The 17,671-nt window shown below is 55.8% G+C and overlaps 1 protein-coding gene across 7 annotated transcripts in view; it reads left to right on the top strand.

The window, feature by feature from the left end:
* The window catches only part of TTLL11 (tubulin tyrosine ligase like 11), a 228,728-nt gene extending 223,922 nt beyond the window's left edge, over positions 1–4,806 (top strand). For all 7 annotated transcript variants that reach the window (XM_064579516.1, XM_045883072.3, XM_054509405.2 and 4 more), the window contains one exon: positions 3,778–4,806. In XM_064579516.1, coding sequence (XP_064435586.1) covers positions 3,778–4,070 — 293 coding nt within the window. In that variant the 3' untranslated portion in view covers positions 4,071–4,806. The remainder of the gene's footprint in view (positions 1–3,777) is intronic.
* The last annotated feature ends 12,865 nt before the right edge of the window (positions 4,807–17,671 follow it).

The raw sequence follows: 17,671 nt of genomic DNA, 5'->3' as shown, positions 1-17,671 counted from the left end.
TACTGGGCGTGGAATTGCACACTGGCTCTCGGCTCCTTTTGCCTAGGCACCTGCAGTCGCTCCCGGCTCTCACGTCCCCTGGCCTTCCAGCCCTTTCCAGTCTCGTCCAGCTGCGCCCTTCTCCACGTGTCCTGCTACAGGCATCCTGGGTTATTCCTGCGCCACATGCCCCACCTCCTGCTCCCTCCTCCCTGTTCCCGGCCCAGCCCACTGCTCCCAGCTCATCTCTGCCCATCAAAGCCCTACCCGCTTTGCCCATTCCTTATTGCAGGAATCAGATGCAGAATCAGCAGTACATGAGGCCTGGGTTCAAATCTTAGCCCTGCCACTTACCAGCATGTGACCGGAGGGCAACTTATTTTGTCTCAGGGCCTCTGTTTTCTCATCTGCACGATGAGATTCGTAGTGGGGATCCGAGTGCCTGGCACAGCATGCCTGGCTCCTGCAAGGGTCAATATTGCCCTTCCCTTCCGCTTCTCTTTCCCCTGCGTGCATATAACCTTTATTAAAGTAGAACATGTATGCAGGAAGTTTGCACAGCCTTTTCTTCAAAGTAATGCATGCACCTAACTTCAAATTCAAATAGTAGCAGAGGGTTCACGATTACAAGTGGCTGCCCCTGCATCACCACCTCTTTCCGTCCTCCAGAATTTCCCACTGCATATTTTAAAACTGGGTACATGAGCTATTGATTCCATAATGGGAAGCCTGTATCTCTCCGTCCCCTTCACCCATTTCGCCCCCCACCCCCAGGCCCCGGCAATCATCCGTTCGTTCTCTGTATTTATAGGTCTGATTCTGCTTTTTGTTTGCTCATTCGTTTGTTTGGTTGGTTTTGTTTGGTTTGGTTTTTTTAGATTCCACATAAAAAATAAAATAAGGTATGTGTTTACTATAGAAAATCAGGAAATGTAGACAAGCAAAACGAAAACCAAGTATAACACCTGAAATCTCATTTCTCATTTTAGAACGTTTCTTCCAGATGGCTTAGCCATAATACTTTTTCCCCAATGAAGTTCCTTGTATTTTTTTTTTCTGTGCCTTACAGAAAATCACAGCCTTATTAGTTTAATTAAGGGAAGGAAGTGAATATTTGTTGAGTAAAAGGTGCTCAGTGCTTGCTACCCCAGCGTGGGCATCACCCAGGAAGCTTTTTAGGAATGCAGAGTCTCAGGCGCCACCCCAGAATCGGCATTTTGACAAGATCATGCACGTTAAGGCTGAGAAGGGCCTTCGACCGGAGCTGCTCAGAGCTGCAGTGCAATCCGGGAACTGTTCCTTCTAGTCCTGGGCAAGAGGCTTGAGCCAGAATGTAAACGCCTGCTACTTCCTTTGTAGAGAAAGACTTGCTACAAAATACTGCAGCTGAACGAAACAATGCAACTGATGAGGAGGGTGATTTCTATTCTGGCCCAGGCTCCTTATCTTGTCAGACACCAGGGACACCCAGTTCCTGGACTTGGCACCCACCTGCCGACCACACTTGGAGTAGCGCTGTTAAGATCACACACTTGTGAAGTTGGGGGCTGGGACTGCACTGGGTTTCTCTGGCTTTGGATCCTGGCCTCTTCCACCCTGCTGGGATCTGCCTCCCCCACTGGCAGTGACAAATGCACGTGCCTGCACAAATGCACATGCATGCATGCGCATGCGTCCATGCACACACTCTAGGAGAGCCCCGGCCCATCGTTGGTGATTAGGAAACATCCATCTCTCTCTCTCTCTCTCTCGTTTTTAAAGATTTATTTATTTGAGAGAGAGGGAGCGTGCATGCACATACACGTGCTCATGTGGGGGGGAGGGGCACGGGGGGAGGGACAGGAGGGAGAGACCCTCGAGCAGACTCCCTGCTGAGTGCAGAGCCCAATGCAGGGCTCAATCTCATCACCCTGAGATCACGACCCAAGCCGAAATTGAGAGTCAGACGCCCCACCAACTGAGCCACCCAGGCTCCCCAGAAATATGCGGCTCTTGACGCAGACAGAGCCCCCCCTTGGCCCTGTGTCTCTGTCTACACCAGGCCTCTGTTTACGTTAGAAGGGTTTTACACCAGGGTTACTGTTCCCTTTATCAGCTCCCCCATCAGGGCCAAACAGAGCAGGGGACTTGCAGAGCATCTGGAGTCAAGAAAAGCTGAGCAAAAAAAGCTTTGATGGACTTGGAAGGAGACAAAGAAACAACTTCTTTGCTCAGCACCAGTTCCTAACAGGAAAAGAGCTCTCAGATCCCAGGGTCCATATAGAATCCAGGATTTACAAACTCCAGGCCAGGCTTCTCCCCAAGAACAGCAGTAGGGGAATAATGCTCCTGAGCTGGGAGGCAAGGCCACTGGGAAGGTATGGATCAGCAGGGGTGAAGTTGGCCTCCTTTAAAATACTGAGTGTCACCTTCCCTGAGGAGCTCCGGAATCCCATGACTTTGAATCACGGGGTTCGTTTTTACTTTGACACTGGGGAGACTCACAACTTTTCACACAGCACAAATTATTTAAAATAATTGAGAGTCCAGGCGCGCCTGGCTGGCTCCGTTGGTGAAGTATCTGCCTTCAGCTCAGGTCCTGATCTCCTCGGGGTCCTAGGATCGAGTCCACATCGGGCTCCCTGCTCAGCGGGGAGTCTGCTTCTCCTTCTCCCTCTGTTCCTCCCTGCCCTTTGCGCTCTCTATCTCAAATAAATAAAAAATCTTAAAAAAAAAAAAAAAAAAGAATTGAGAGTCAAAGTTTGAATTTGCAGGCCACTATTCTTCTGGCTGTGTGACCTTAGGGAAGTTACTCAGCATCTCTGAATGTTGGTTTCCTCATTTGTAAAGTGGGATGTAATAACACTGAGGATTAGTGGCAAGGTCTGTAAAGTACCTAGCGCGAACTCATCTGTTGATCCATTCACTCCCTCATGTATTCAGCATTCTATCTTGAGCACAGGGTGTCTGGCCCTGGGGGAAGAGTGGCGAGCTGGAGCTCACAGCCCAGCAGGGAAGATAGAGATTGTTGAAGAACCAACCGCACAAACACTGAAGAAGCCGCAGTCAGTGCTACGAAGGAAAATGCAGGAAGCCCGGGCCAGGGGCCACGTCTAATGTGGGGATCAGGGAAGGTTTTACTGAGCAGGAGATTTTGAGCTGGGATCCCAGGGACGAGTAGGAACTTATTAGGCAAAGTAAGGGAAAACATTTCAGGGACATAATGGGGACTACTATTACCTTCTAGAATATCATTTCAGGTAGAGAGAAGGGGTCAGGTTTATTTTACTCTTTGAAGTAAAATCTACATAGAGCAAAATGCACAAATCTCAAGGTACAATTTGCTAAGTTTTGACAAATGCACACACCCATGTAACCAACACGTCTATCAAGATCTAAAACCTTCAGATTTCTCTCAGTAGCTTTTTCCGGTGTTACAAAAGTTAGGGGCTGGGTTTTAATGCAAACATTTGAGGGTGGTGCAGAGGAATAAGGCTTCGGGCTGGGTTGAAATCCCAGCTCCGCCACTCTCCACCCACGGGACTTGGCCCGGCTAGCTCCCCTTCTCTGAGACTCAGTTTCCTCATCTGTCAAACCGTGTGAATTAAGCCTGCCTCATAGCATTGATTAGGGGATTGAATCTGCAAATGGTTGTGAATGCCCAGCTGGTGCCTGCTCCGGGTAGGCACTCTGGGCGTTCAACCCAGAAGCTGAAGTTTCCAGAACAGAAGCAGTGGGTGAGGAAGCAGCCTGGCGGCTGGAGTCGGGCTGTCCCAGGGCAGCGTGCTCACCCCCTAACGCTGCTCTCTTCGTCCACAGGCATGTGCTTGCAGGCCTTCGTGGAGGCTTTCTTCTACCTGGCTCAGAGGAAGTTCAAGATGCTGCCTCTCCACGAGCAGGTGGCCTCACTGATCGACCTGTGTGAGTACCACCTGTCCCTCCTGGACGAAAAGCGCCTGGTGTGTGGCCAGAGCAGCACGTCGGGGGGCCGGCCCCCAGACAGCGGCACCCCCCAGGAGGCCGCCCCCTCGGCTCAGCTGGCAGAGGGCAACCCCCCGTCCTGCACAAACAGCTCCCACAAGTTCTCCCATTCCAGACACGCGCTGTCCTGAGGGCCACTCGATGCTGCCGGTGAAGAGCGAGCCCTTCAGGGCCGAAGAGACCCCTCTGGGCTTCCCGCCTGCGGAGAGGGGGCAGGCTGCGGAGAGGTCCTGCTGGAGAGCCCCCTACTTGTCTCCACGTCCTGCTCGGCTGTGCTTCGAAAGGCTGATGATTCCCCGCCCGCCTTCCTCTTGGTGGTCCAACTATTCATGAGTCATCGGTGGACATACGACATCCAAAACGTGACAGATGGCATCTTCTATTCTGGGCTCACAGGAAGCAACAACCAGGGTAAAACTGTTGTACTGGGGGCATGGGGCGCCCGCGGTGCCCGGCCTGAGATGTGGCGAGGAAAGAACTCGAGGAAGCCGCGTCCCGGGTCTGCCGGGGCCTCCGAGAGAACACTGTTCAGTCCCAGGGACATCATGTTTACTTCCTACCAGCGAGCTGTGAAAATCAAGCGGCCCTAGCAAGTGGGCAGACGCGACTCTCCCGTGCCAATCGTGTGCTACATGGGTGCAGTTAACAGATTGGCCTCATTTATTTCCTTAGCTTGCCTGTTGCTGCAGTGATCGCTTTGTTATTAATTAAGAAATAATTAACCAAGAAGTAACTAAGGAAGGATCCGAGAGTCTTAGAGTGGACAGGAGCCTCAGAGGTCATTTTGTTTGATTTTGTTTGACCTTGACCCCAGGCCGGTGTCCCACCGTCACGTGGCTTCTGGTTGCCCACCCTCCCTCCCCTCCACAGATAGGGCGCCACTTCGTGGCCAGCAGGGGGGGTGGCAGGCACTGCCAGGGGCCCCTGGGTGGGCGGAGGGGCTTCAGCGGGGAGGACAGAAGACCCTGGGGAGGGCCATTGTGAGCAGGAGCATGAGGTCTGAAGCTCAAGTGGCAGGCGTGGCGTGAGGGAAAGGAGGGCCCACGCTCTCCCTTCCACAAGACCCTTTCCTTGTCTCCATCTGTGTCCCCAGGCCAAGCTCTTCTCAGAGAGGGAGACTCAGAGGCCACCAAAGGCGGCATTTTGGAAAACCAAGCCCTGCAGAGCTCACTCTGGGCTGTTTGGCGACAAGAGCCACCTGTAATGACTTTGTTTTGCCAAACAGCAGGACAGGCGGCCAAAGACAGGAGGGGCAGGAGGAGGCTGCACAGGGACAATCGTCAGCTTGATTCCCCTGTCCCCCTGGGTCGTTTCCTAATGCTGTTCCCATTTTCAGATGGGAAAAGAAACGTCCGGGGGTCGGGGGGTGACCTGGTAGCGTCAGACTTGGTCCAGTTCTGTTGGTCGACCCCAGAGCCCCATTTCCTTTTTTTTTTTTTAAAGATTTTATTTATTTATTTGAGACAGAGAGAATGAGAGAGAGAGAGCACATGAGAGGGGGGAGGGTCAGAGGGAGAAGCAGACCGCCTGCTGAGCAGGGAGCCCGATGCGAGACTTGATCCCGGGACTCCAGGATCATGACCTGAGCCGAAGGCAGTCGCTTAACCGACTGAGCCACCCAGGCGCCCCTGAGCCCCATTTCCTTTATGTGCCCCGGTGAGTGTGACTCTAGCTCCAACCGCCCCCGCCCCGGGGTCCCCCAGGGCCCTGCCCCTCTCCTGCAGTCTGGTGGCCTGGGCCAGGACAATCAGTGTTCCTAAGAGGTCTGCTGCGAGAGAAACCATCTTGGACGACCCCAGACCCATTCCTCAGTCCCTGTTGTTGCTGGAGCAAATGGGCTTCACGATGAAAGACCCAAGTAAACATGTCTCTCACACTTGTTAGCAACTGGGAGCTGCACAGAGTCTTTTTAACAAAGCTCTGATTTTGTTTTCAGAAAGCGTTCGCTTGCCAACATGGAGTGCAGTTTTCAGCTCCAAAATCGACAAAGCACATTGGATTTTGCAGGGGGGGTGTCAATAAGTTGAATTCGAGCCACGTGGTTTGGGGTGATTTGAAAATGCCAGTTCTCATGGTGAGGAATGTCCTGTCCCCCTACCTTTGCATGTCATCTGAGGGCAGGTGGCTCTGCCCAGCCCTCCAGGTCACTGTCTCGAAGGAACCCCTGCTCTGTGCCAGGGCCCGAATGAGCCCTGCACCCCATGGTGAGTGTTGGAAATGAGGCCAGTAAGTGACAGACAGGCCCTTTTTTCTCAATGCTGCTGAGCAGGAAGAATTAGCAGCTGCTTCCTTATCAGGGTGAGTGATAGACTTCCCCCACCTCCTTGGGGCCCAGGGGAAGCCCCCCTTGGGTAGCTGGCCGCTCGTGCTGCAGGGTGCAGCTGAAGTGAGAGCAAAGACAGACGTTCCCTTTCTCCTAGAAGAGAGGAACCGGGAGCCAGGGAGCTGGGGTCCAGAGATGCCCCGCGAGAAGCTGAGCCCCCTGTGCTTTGCCCTGTGTCACCCCATTTCTGGGATACGGCCCTCAGGATCTACCCCTGGCCTCTTCTCCCCTTGTCCCCCTTCCTCCCCCTCCTGCCGATACACACACACACACACACACACACAGTCCAGCCAAAGTCCCTGAAGGGCCGGCACTCCAGAGTGGGTTGAGTTCAGTGAATGGAGAAGATCAGGTTCCGCCTGTCTCAGCTTGGGGACACCACGGGGCCATGCCTGCCTTGCTGCTGCAGGTGCCCTGGTCAGCCTCCTCCCTCTCCCATGCTAGCCGTCCTGCTCCCCTCCCTCCAGGCTCCTAGGAGATGTGCTTCTCTGCTGTCCCAGCAGGAGCGCCGTCCACACAGCCTGGCCAGTCCGGAGCTGCTGGAGGGGCTTACAAAGGCACGTTGGATCCCGTGCAGCTGTTCCAAGCATCGCCTGACGGGCCCCTCCCCATGTGCGGAGGCAGAGCGTCCTGGAGACAGAAGCCTCCATCCCCAAACAAGTGCCCTCTTGTTTCTCCCGTGGGTCCCTGTCCACTCTCCCTAGCTCGGACTTCATCACCTCCTGCCACTCCTCCCCCTCAACTCGTCCTCCATCCTCCATCCCCAGTGGCCCAGAAAGAATTCAGAGAATCACAGAGCTGCCCACACGATCCCCTAATTCAATCAGCCGTCAGCTCTGTCCAGATAAAGCCCACGCCCCTTAACCCAACGTTCAAGGCCGCTCATAATCCAGCCCCTTCTTCCTTTCCATCCTGGCCCACACACGTCAGGGGGGCAGCCTTGGCCCCTGTCCCCTGCCACCCCGCTCCCAGGGCACTCGCTGTCTGTTGCTGCCCCTCAGGAAGAGAGTGTGCTGGTCTCCTGCCACCGTGGCGGGTCCCAGGATGAGGACCTGCTCCGGGCTCTCCCACCTTCGTGCATACTGTTCCCTATGCCTGGAGGGCCTCCCTCCGTCCAATGGACACTCATCTTCAAGGTCCAGCTCAAATGTCCCACTGCAATCCCCCCAGCAGGATGAACTGTTCCCTCCATCTACTCGGGAGAATCTGGAAAGTTCTGTCATCATGCTTGCCCTGTGGCATCACAGTGCTCCCTCCCACCAAGCTGCGAGTTCTTCCAGGTCAGGCAGGTGCTGGATTCACGCCGGCCCCTCGAGCGTGGAGTAGGGGGTCCAGCAGGTGCTGGTTGAAGTAAATGTTCAGCGAGTCCCAGGGGAGGAGTGGTGTTACAGTGCTTCCCCCCCACCCCGAGCCTGTGCGTACCCTTAAGATTCATGGACTTTTAAACCCTGCCAAGGGATTCACTGAACCCCTCCGTGCCCCCAGCTGGCTTGTTGGCTCCCCGGGGCACCGCAGCTGCCCCATGACCCCAAGCAGACAATGGATCCTTTGACCCTGGGCCGTCTTTCCTTTGTCCTTTGTCCCTTTGTCCTGGGCTCAGGTCTGGGCTATGCCGCCCCGTCGGCATCCCCTCTTGTTCAGCCTCAGAGACTAAGGCCTGCCGGGCTGGATGATGCTCGCCATGGCTCCTGTCTGAGGTGTGGAGCCTTCTCTTCAGCTCTGTAGCCGCCCGTGTCCGCGTGGGGTGGGTGAGCTCAGAGTAGGCAATCCCCACGTGAATGTAGATGCTTGTGGGGGCGAGTGCTAGGACTGGTTTAGGGTGGAGCCCAGACATTTGGAATGGTGTTCCTGCCTTTCTAGAACCAACTCCCTTCCCCATGTGACTTTAACAACACCTGTTCAGCACTTCACAGTTTACCAAGTATGGGTACGTCCACCTGCCCCCTGATACATCCACCTGCCCTCTGGGGATGGGGGTTCTCACAGACAGGGGGCGGAGGCCCAAGCTCGTGGCTGGAGAGAGGCAGAGCCGGACCCACAGTGAAGCCCCAGCTCCTCTCTTGGCACCGGGACCACTCTGCACAGAGGCTCAACACCCCCAAAACCCAGAGCCCCTTTCAGAGACGCGGGAGGCTGGGGGTGGCCCAGCTTGCGCCCGGGCTTCTGGGGGCTAACAGGGGCCTGCCCACCTGCGCCTCTCGTGCCCACCTGCTCCCCACCCCGCAGGGCTCCAGGGGCCAAGCGGCAGGTCCCTCAGCCACACAAGGCGGTGGCTCACTCACTTGGTCCCTGGGAGCTAAGACAAGGAACAGCAAGCACAAAGCCACACAAAAGTGTGGCTCAAATACCGTGCCATCTTCAGACCGCTTCCGGTTTCCAAGAAGTGTGAAGCGATGAAGGAAAAGCTTTCCTTCTTGAATGTTGTAATCCATCAAGACGAATGAAGCCCAAACAGTCAGCTCCTCTCCCTCTCCACCTGCCCTTCATCCTCACATGACACTCGCAGGCTGACAAATGGCCCCGGCTGTTGCTCTAGCACCTGGAGTTGGCCTTGTGGTTGGCAGAGTATTACGCCACAATGGCTTCCTTCTTCTTCTTCTTCTTCTTTTTTTTTTTTTCACTTCTTGATCAATGTCCTAAATTCCTTGGCCCTATAATTGAAAATGGGCTTGAAATGGCCGGCATTTGAGTACCTTCCCTTGCAGCTCAGAAATGATGAAACCTCTTGCCGGCAGAAGCTGGTGTTCCCAGCGGCTGAGGGAGCTGTTCTCTCTCCGCGAGGTCAATTAACCTAAAACCCACTTCGCCTTGACTTTTTTTTGCCAGTCTCCTACTTGGTGTGATGAACGGGAGAGGGATTTTCCCAGATGGCATACGAATTTCTCCCTCATGAAAAAAATCCCAAATGTGCTTCCGTTCCCAGGGACAAAAAAGGCTTTGCAGAACACTCAACCTCCATTACCTCCATCTCTAGTAACCAAAAGTCCGGACGTTTATATAACTAGGAAAGCCATGCAGCAAGTGCTTACGTGTGCACGCGTGTGCACACCCACCCACCCACCCACACACACACACAGCACCATCGAGCTTTTGCATAAAATAGCAACATTACTGATGATTTTCTCATTTCTGGCAATTTCCTTCTGAGTCTTATTTAGAGAGCCGAGGAAAAAGGGCTCTGTGCGGCCCTGGGGTAACATAACGGGCTCCCCAAGAGGATCCTGGGAAACCTTTCCTCTGACGTGAAGGTGCTTGTGAGGATTCCGACCAGGACCGTCGGCCCGGGCCTCGGGGACCCCGGGGCGCTCCCCGGCTGCAGGAGCGAGGCCACAGTGATGGGGGAAGCCAGCCGGGATATTTTCCTGGCAGAACCTCTTGCATCACAACGGGGAAGCAAAGACCTGCTTTTGCAGCGCCTGTCACTCTTGCTGGGTGACCACGCACGAGCGACCTCACCTCTGCCCTATTTCTCGGGCCCTTACGGTGGCAATCGCGTCATCATGGACATGAGGAGCCTGTCACGGGACTTGGCGCCCAGGAACTACCTTAACAAATGTCTGCTGAGATCTGCTAGGACGGGACAGATGCCGGGGAACCCTCGGGCCCACCTGGACGTCCCCCACAGAGGGGCCCTCGAGGTCCAGTGGATCCCCCACCCCCTGCAAGGCGCTCCAGCCCTCCTCCCTCTGAGCAGGGCTCTGTGCTAGGCTGCAGCTCCTGCCTCTTAAAAGCCTTTAAACATTCGTTATTAAATTTTCATGGCACATAAAGTCAAGGTTCTGTTACTTGGCCTCAGTTGTCTTGGTAACTTTGTAAAATGCAATAATAAAACAAAGCTGAGTGTTGCTAAACACAGGCTCATTGTAAAAACGGCTGCAAAGTATTGACCGTTTCTTCCGCGTGATACTTTTTCACAGCAAATCCACCAGGGTGGACAATGCTCGTTCATTTTGGGTCAACTGGTGAGAAAAGGGCTCCTTTTCATTTGTTCCTCCCCGAATGGTTCCTGTGTGCCTGGGAAGCTAAATATTGCCTCAAGGAAACTGTGCGACCCTAGCGCGGACAGAGGGAGGTGTTTGGAAGATCCCCACCCCCCCGCCTTGGTCTGCGGAGGGCAGCCTCCCCTAGGGAAGGAGGGACGTGCCCCCAGAGTGTGGCCACCTGTCGGAGGCCAGGTGGCAAGGACAGCTGCCCTGGGAGGGAGCGTGGCCCTTCCCGCCTCGTGCGTCCAGCAGCACCGCGGGCAGCTCCGGGCGGAGCAGGTGTGCGTGCAAGCTCAGCCTGGCGGGGAGGCTCGAGGCGGGGCACCTGCCTGGAGAACTGAGCCCCCGAAGCTGCGCGGGAAAGGTGGTTCCTGGGGCTGCGGGCTCACCTGGTGGCTCCTTCCCTGGGAGCAAATGTCCCCCCTGCTTCCTGGCCTTCCCTGGACTCTAGGGGAGCAGCCTACGTCTGCTCCGAACATTTCCCAGACCGCACCCCCCTCCGTGGGAAGTGAAAAGCAGATAGCCTGAGGTTAGGCTGGGATCCCTGCCCCCTGGAGGTCCCCCCACTCAGTGGCTTCAGGGGGGTATTCATTTCACAGAGCGCCCCCACAGTGAGGGGCCATGCAGGCCGGCTCTGACCCCCGGGGTCCACAGTGCCTCTCGGCTGTGAGCTGCTTTATGGACGAAGCTCGCAGGTAAGGAAAAAGCTTCACATGCCACCATCGTCTCTTCCAATTTTTTACCCGCGACAAAGCTGGGGACCTTGGAGAAACAACTTGTTCAAAGTTACAACCACAGGGGCGCCTGGGTGGCTCAGTCGTTAAGCGTCTGCCTTCGGCTCAGGTCATGATCCCGGGGTCCTGGGATCGAGCCCCACATCGGGCTCCCTGCTCGGCGGGAAGCCTGCTTCTCCCTCTCCCACTCCCCCTGCTTGTGTTCCCTCTCTCGCTGTCTCTGTCAAATAAAATCTTAAAAAAAAAAAAAAAGTTACAACCACGGCAGCGTCTCCCCCCGCCCGCCCCCGTCACCTGACCAGCCGTGACCCTACCACTGCCCCGGCCACTTGGACACGTGGAACATATGTGTCATGCTGGGCAGTGGTGCTCGGTCTCTGGGCTGGTTCACACCAGGGCCCCAGGGAGGTTCTGGGCTTCCCTGGATAGACGGGCTTCTCCCACCCACCACAGAATGGTTTGGGGGTGGGGGGGCCCTTGGAGGAGGCCAGTGCTGGGCTCGTTTCTCACTTGACTCTAATCACGAGACGCTTGAGAGGTGATCTGAAAGGCTCCACCTCAGTAGCTCCTTGCTGGTAGTTTAAATCTGCTGGGCACTATTTCCAGAGCCCGAAAATGCTCCGTGGCATCGGTGGGTCACCGGGCCTCTGGCTGGCTGTCCTGGCGTAAAATGCAGCCCAGACTTTGGCAGGTCAGAGGCCCGCGGGTGTGGCCCACAGAGGCCCCCACAAGCAGACACTTAATTTGAAGTCTCATGTTTTAGTTTCCAAAGTCCTACAAGTACTGCGTTCTGCTCCATATTATATCCTTATTTTAGTCAGGGTAGGCTAGGTGATGCTGATTGCCAATCCCCCAAATCACAGTGGTTGAACCCAGCGGAGGGTGATTTTTCTGCATGTGCAAATCTGACATGAGTCAGGTGGCTCTCCAGGAGAACCCTCCTCCAGGCAGGACCCCGGCTGCTTTCAGCCTGGGCTCTTTCCTCTCAGTGACGGCTTCCCAGGTGTCTCCGGAAAGAGGAGAAGACGGGAGGATCGCAGGGGTGGTTGTTCAGGGGGCGCTGACTTCACCTCTGTGCATAAGCCCTTGGCTGGCACCTGATCTCAGGGCCCCAAGCTGAGCTCACAGGACGCTGGGAGATGTGTTCTTGCTGCCTACCCAGGTGGAAGAAATAAAACGGGACTTGGCGAGCACATAGTATCTTCTTTGCTACAACTCAGGCATGGTTTTCTTCCTCTAAATCTTCAAATAAAGGCACCTGGGTGGCTCAGTCGTTAAGCGTCTGCCTTCAGCTCGGGTCATGATCCCAGGGTCCTGGGATCGAGCCCCGCATCGGGCTCCCTGCTCAGTGGGAAGCCTGCCTCTCCCTCTCCCACTCCACCTGCTTGTGTTCCCTCTCTCGCTGTGTCTCTCTCTGTCAAATAAATAAAAATTTTAAAATAAAGAGATAAATCTTAAAATAAAATTGCTGCCCAAGAAAACAGCCATTTCACCTTAGAGCCGTCCCGAGTGCCCCCGCCGCCTTCACTTACTGTCCCTTTGAGAAGCTCAGCACCGTGGCGGGTGTGGATTTGCCAGACTCCGGAGCTGCAGAGAGTACGAAGGATCTCGTGTCTTCCCACCAAGAAACCCAGTCCCAAGCTCTGTCGCTTAGCTGCAGCTTGCCTCCAAGCTCCTTGGGTAGCTCTCCATCACCTGGAACACCCAGTCCAACGCGGGTCAGCCCTGAGGTTTCCCCTTGAGGGGGATGGGGACCGGGCCGGCGGCAAGCATGGCTGAGGATCTCAGACAGGGGCCCCCTGGCCTGGAGGCAGGTGGTCCGGCCAAGCGGGCTCCGGCTGGCCCGCACACAGGCCTGTGAGGGGAGTAGGCCCCGCTCAGAGCCGCCTCGGTGCAGGGAGTGGAATGTCCGCAGGGCCCCTCCCGTAGCCAGCAGCAGCTGTGCTCCGCGAGCACGGGGCAGGGGGACTGGGGCGGGGGTGTCACCCGCATCCTCAATCCACCGAGCACACACGGGCCAGACCACACCGGGCACACGCTATGCGTCCGTTCGTTCATCTGAGAAACAAGTTCAGGAAACGGATCCTCCTATCATGACCCCATTTTACAGTTGAGGAAACCGAGGTTCAAAACCCAGATGGAGTGGCTTTCCCGAGGCGGCACGGTTTGTAAACGCCAGAGCCAGTTTGGGATCCCGGCGTCATGGAGCCGGGCCTCCAGATGGTTCTCAGCGCTGCCGCCGGGAGTGGGGGGGCTGCCCCTCCCCACGGTGCTGAGTCCTGCCAAGGAAGGTGTCCTAGAACGTGTGGAAGGGGGAGGCTCTGGGGGAGGCCCCGAGCAGCGCCGTGTCAGCAAACGTTTCTCTGAAAAGCCCTCGCGTGTAGTAAAATCCTTGCGGGAAGGCCTCGCCCGTGGGCCGTGCTTCCTGGGGCCGCCCCAGCCCGGCCAAGTTCACGGGGCAGGAAGGCCTTGGGAACTGCCCAGCTTGGCCGCAGAGCCACAGCAGGGGGAAAGCGGGACAGAGGCTGGTGGCACACGGTGCCACGTGCGGAGGACCGGCGTGGCCCCAGGCGCCAGAATCACGGCAGCCACGGCGGGGAGGCCGGCGGCCGCACTTTCCTTCTATCCCCAAGGGAACGGACATCTGGAGAAGCTTCGCGCCTTGCCTGAGGCCATGGAAGGCAGCCTTTTCCGGGCCCACGAGGCCGGACAGCCAGGGCAGACCAGAATGTTCCAGGACCCTGCCCCCCGGGGCCCCCCGGCGTGCGCGCGCACCCAGCATCGAGGCATCCAGAACGTCTGCCCCCGAGCCCCGGCTCCCAGCTCCACGGCCCGGGAAGAGGCCACTCCGGTCGGCTGTGGCAATGACGCTCCCCCCCAGCGTGCTCACACGATGCGGGCGAAGTGGCCTTTGGGGAAAAGGGGAAGGGACAAGGGCCTCGGCAGAGAGGGGACCTTCAGGGCGGGGGCAAAGAGCCCTTGGCTTCGGGGCCAACCAGGAAGTGTTTGCCCACATTCCACATTCTTTGCCTGAAAAAATATGGAAGAACGTTGTACAGTCTACGTAGATTTCCTTTAAAAACAGTTTTTGAACAGTTTCGATTCCTGTAAGTTAGCTGGAAAATTTACTTTCAGGAAAATCCATTCCCCAAGGACAGTAGGTAAAATGCAAACCCCACTGCATGAGAAAGACACTGAACCATCTGGGCTTCATGTTGTTATCGGTTTAAAAAAATACACAACGGAGATGTATATGTTATATATATATATACACACACGTAAGTGCACATATGGCAGGAATGCAGATATACGGCTAAAACAAATAAAAACAGCACAGGGATACACAATCATACGCACTCTCCCTCCACCCCGGTCCCTCGATCCTCCAGTCTGTCCCCAGAAACAACTATTGTTCCTGGGCTTTGTACGTTCTTTCAAAGACAGCGTGTGAAGACACAAGAATTCTTAGGTATGTGTGCATACCCCTTTCCCTCTCTTTTATACACTGACCTGCACTCTGCTTCTACCCCTGGACGTTGTTTCTTGGACATTGTTGTATGACCCCGACATGGAGGCGGGCCTCAGTTTCTTAACAGCCTTTATACGACGCACTATAATTACTTATAATACCGTAGTTTGCTTAACTGGTCCCCAGGTGAGGCATTTAGACTGTTTCCGGTTTTCTGTTACCACATAACAGACAGTTCTTATCTCTGCATCTTTATGTACCTGTCCGACTATACCCAAGAGGATGAATTACCTGGTCAAAGGAGACATGCATTTTAAATTGCAGTCGATAAGTTGTCCGAGTGCCCTCCCAAGAGACTGGACCAATTTTCGGTCGTCCCACCAACAATGTGCGAGAGGGCCAGATCCCCTCATCCTCCCCAAGAGCATAGTATCAAAATGCCAACCTTTGCCAATGGATGGGCGAAAAACGTGGCCTTGTCTGATTGTCTGATTATAGATTTCGTTTTTGTTTCTCTCATTATGAATGAGGTTGAGACTCTTCTTTACCTGTTTAAAAGCCTTCGGTATTTCCTTTCTATGAACTGGTTGCTCATGTTCTTTGCCCATTTCTCTACTGGTCTTTTTCTTGTTGATTTGTAGCATCTCGTTGCAGATTAAAAGAATTAGCCTTTTGTCATATCCTTGCAAAATATGTGTTCTATATGGGCCATTTTTCGGCAGCCAACTCTCTCTCTGCCTCCAACACATTCTCCACAGGCTGCCAGAGTGGCCTTTCTGAAATGCCAATCTGATCATGTCACCCTCCTACCTCAAGATAGAAGACAGCTTCCCCCCACCGGGATCCAGTTCAAAATCCTCACCTGGTTTGGGGGGGGCCTCCGTGTGGGGTCCAGCTTTCCCCAGCCCTGGCCACCAGGGCCACCAGGTGCAGCGGTCAAGGCTGTCCCCTGCACAGGGGCCAAGGACACACGAAGGGGAACCCAGGGCACCCCTACAGGTGAACAAGGGGGCCGCCTAAGAGCCGCTATTTCTGGGTCCCATACACCTGACCTCAGCATTCAGATTTTTACCATTCCCCATACATCCCAGGCACTTCTGTGCCTCTCCGGCTTCATCCATGCTCTTCCTTCTGCCCTTAATGCCCTGCCTCCCCTGTGGGCCTAGGGAGCTTCCTCCTCCAGGTGTTGATGGTCGCCTCGGGTGGCCTCACCCTCCTCTGGGGCCCCACAGCCCTCCTGTCACCCCTTTAACACAGGTCAAGGCGAATCTCTCTCTAGGGCAGCTCTGCTCATTGATGTCTGAGTCCCACAGCCAGCCCACACCCAGCACAGAGGAGGAAATGTGTGTGGAATGAATGCATGAGTGAATGAATGAATGAATACATGAGTGAAAGAATGAATGAAGGCAGCCTCTGATTGCCAGACTCGGTGGGCGTGAAGCGGGGTGCAGACCCAGAACCTCCTCAGCCTTTCAGCCTACTGTAAAGTCGTGCGTCTACCCAATAGGTTGTTCTTTTGCATAAATATCCATTAAACACTTTGCAAGATACAAATTTTTAAAAAATGCAGCAGACCGGTTCTTCCCAGGTAATTATAGTCTGCCCTGTGAGTCCGCAGTGAAGGCCTTTCATTTAGTCTAGTGCTCTTTTCAGATAATAAATTAAGGCCCATTCAGGAAGTAGGTTCTCCTTCCTCCCTTAATTCTCCCACAGGGGCATCGGAGGAAGACGCGGTAGGCACGGACTGACACAGCAGCTTCTGCCATGGGAGCACCCAGGGGACGGAGCGGGGCGCCAGGGACCCTTCTGGTCTGTAGGGGCTGGTGGGCTGCAGGTGCTGGAGCAGCCCCTTCTTCCCAAACCCCAAACACCTGCTTGAGGCCCTCGTCCGGGCCAGCCCTCCTGCCAATCCTTCCTCAGATGGGGGATGTGCCCCCAGCTCTGCCTCCGTCACCCCCGGGCACCTGCAGGGCTCCCTGCTGCTTTGCCCACCTCCTCAGTCTGCCATCAGTCCTCCCCCTGCGTCCTGGGGGGTCCTTCAAAAATAGAAGTCAGATAAGGGTCCTCCCAGCCGCACTTTCCTCCGTGGTCCCTGCCTGGCCCCTGGGACCCCCTCTGGCGCCCAGCACCTGGCACCCCGTGGCGTCTGTGCCTCTGGCAGCCCCCCCAGCTCCCTACTTGGTGGCCGCTGAGCACTTTCTGTGTGCTGACACCATGCCAGGCCCTGGGGAGGCAGGGGCCACGGGAGCGAAACCAGACGCAGCAGCCTGCTTGCAGCCGAGGCCTGGCCAGGACGGAACTAAGTGCAGATGGCTGCACGGGTGGTGGGGGGAGTGGGCCTCCCGCTGTTGGGGGGGAAGCAGGGGTGAGGAGGAGGCAGGGCGAGGCTGGCAGCGGGGAGCCCGGGCCCCGCAGCCCCTGCTGGCCCGTTGAAGGTTTCTTCTTTGCCACCGAAGAGTGTTCAGAGGGGCTTGGGTTTTAAAATAAGCAAGCTTCGAATCTGGAGGGTGGGCTAGGCCATGTGGGTGGTGCGTGAGTTCGAGGGGCTGGCCGGGAGCGAGGCCGGCGTCCAGTCGCAGGGGATGGCGGCTGTAACCTGGCCGTGGCTCTGGGGACACCTCCCATGGCCGGTGCTTAATCGCTGCCTCATCCCCCTCTGAGAGGGCAAGGCCTGGGCCATCCTGTCAGCTGCCCGGGGCGGACGAACCAGCACACAGCTCAGCGCTCAGCAGGTGGAATGTTCTGGGAATGAATGAATGAACGACAGGTGGGAGAGGACATGCTGAACGAATGAAGGATTTGGCACACGGAGAAACTGACGTTCTACGTCGTGGGGTGTTATGTCACCTGGGGGAGCCGGTGACCTCCCTGGGGCTGGGCCAGACCCAGCTGCAGGGCCAGGAGGGAGGCCACAGGCTGCCTGTCCAGGCCCGGGGGCCGCGTGGAAAGCCCAGCTGCTCCCACCTGCTCACAAGAACTGGTCATCTCCCCGCTCACCCACAGGCAGGAACGCTCACTGTCCCAGTAAATAAACCTGGGCCACTTTTCAGCATCGTGTCACGTCCCCGGGAAGGCTGGGTCACGTGGCACCCAGCAGCCGCCCATTAGCTGACGGGCTGAAGCATATCATATTGAATTCCACGGCCCGCAGAGCCCGCACTGCTCTGAAATCTGTGCTGATTTATTAGGATGCAATTCTGCTGCTTATTTCCCGTAATGAACA

This window comes from Mirounga angustirostris, unplaced genomic scaffold (genome assembly GCF_029215605.1).
Source record: "Mirounga angustirostris isolate CCGP_5_RB_7025 unplaced genomic scaffold, mMirAng1.0.hap1 SCAF_15, whole genome shotgun sequence".
NCBI lineage: Eukaryota > Metazoa > Chordata > Mammalia > Carnivora > Phocidae > Mirounga > Mirounga angustirostris.
Note: the sequence above shows the minus strand (reverse complement) of the source record. Positions and strands in the feature narration are given on the sequence as shown.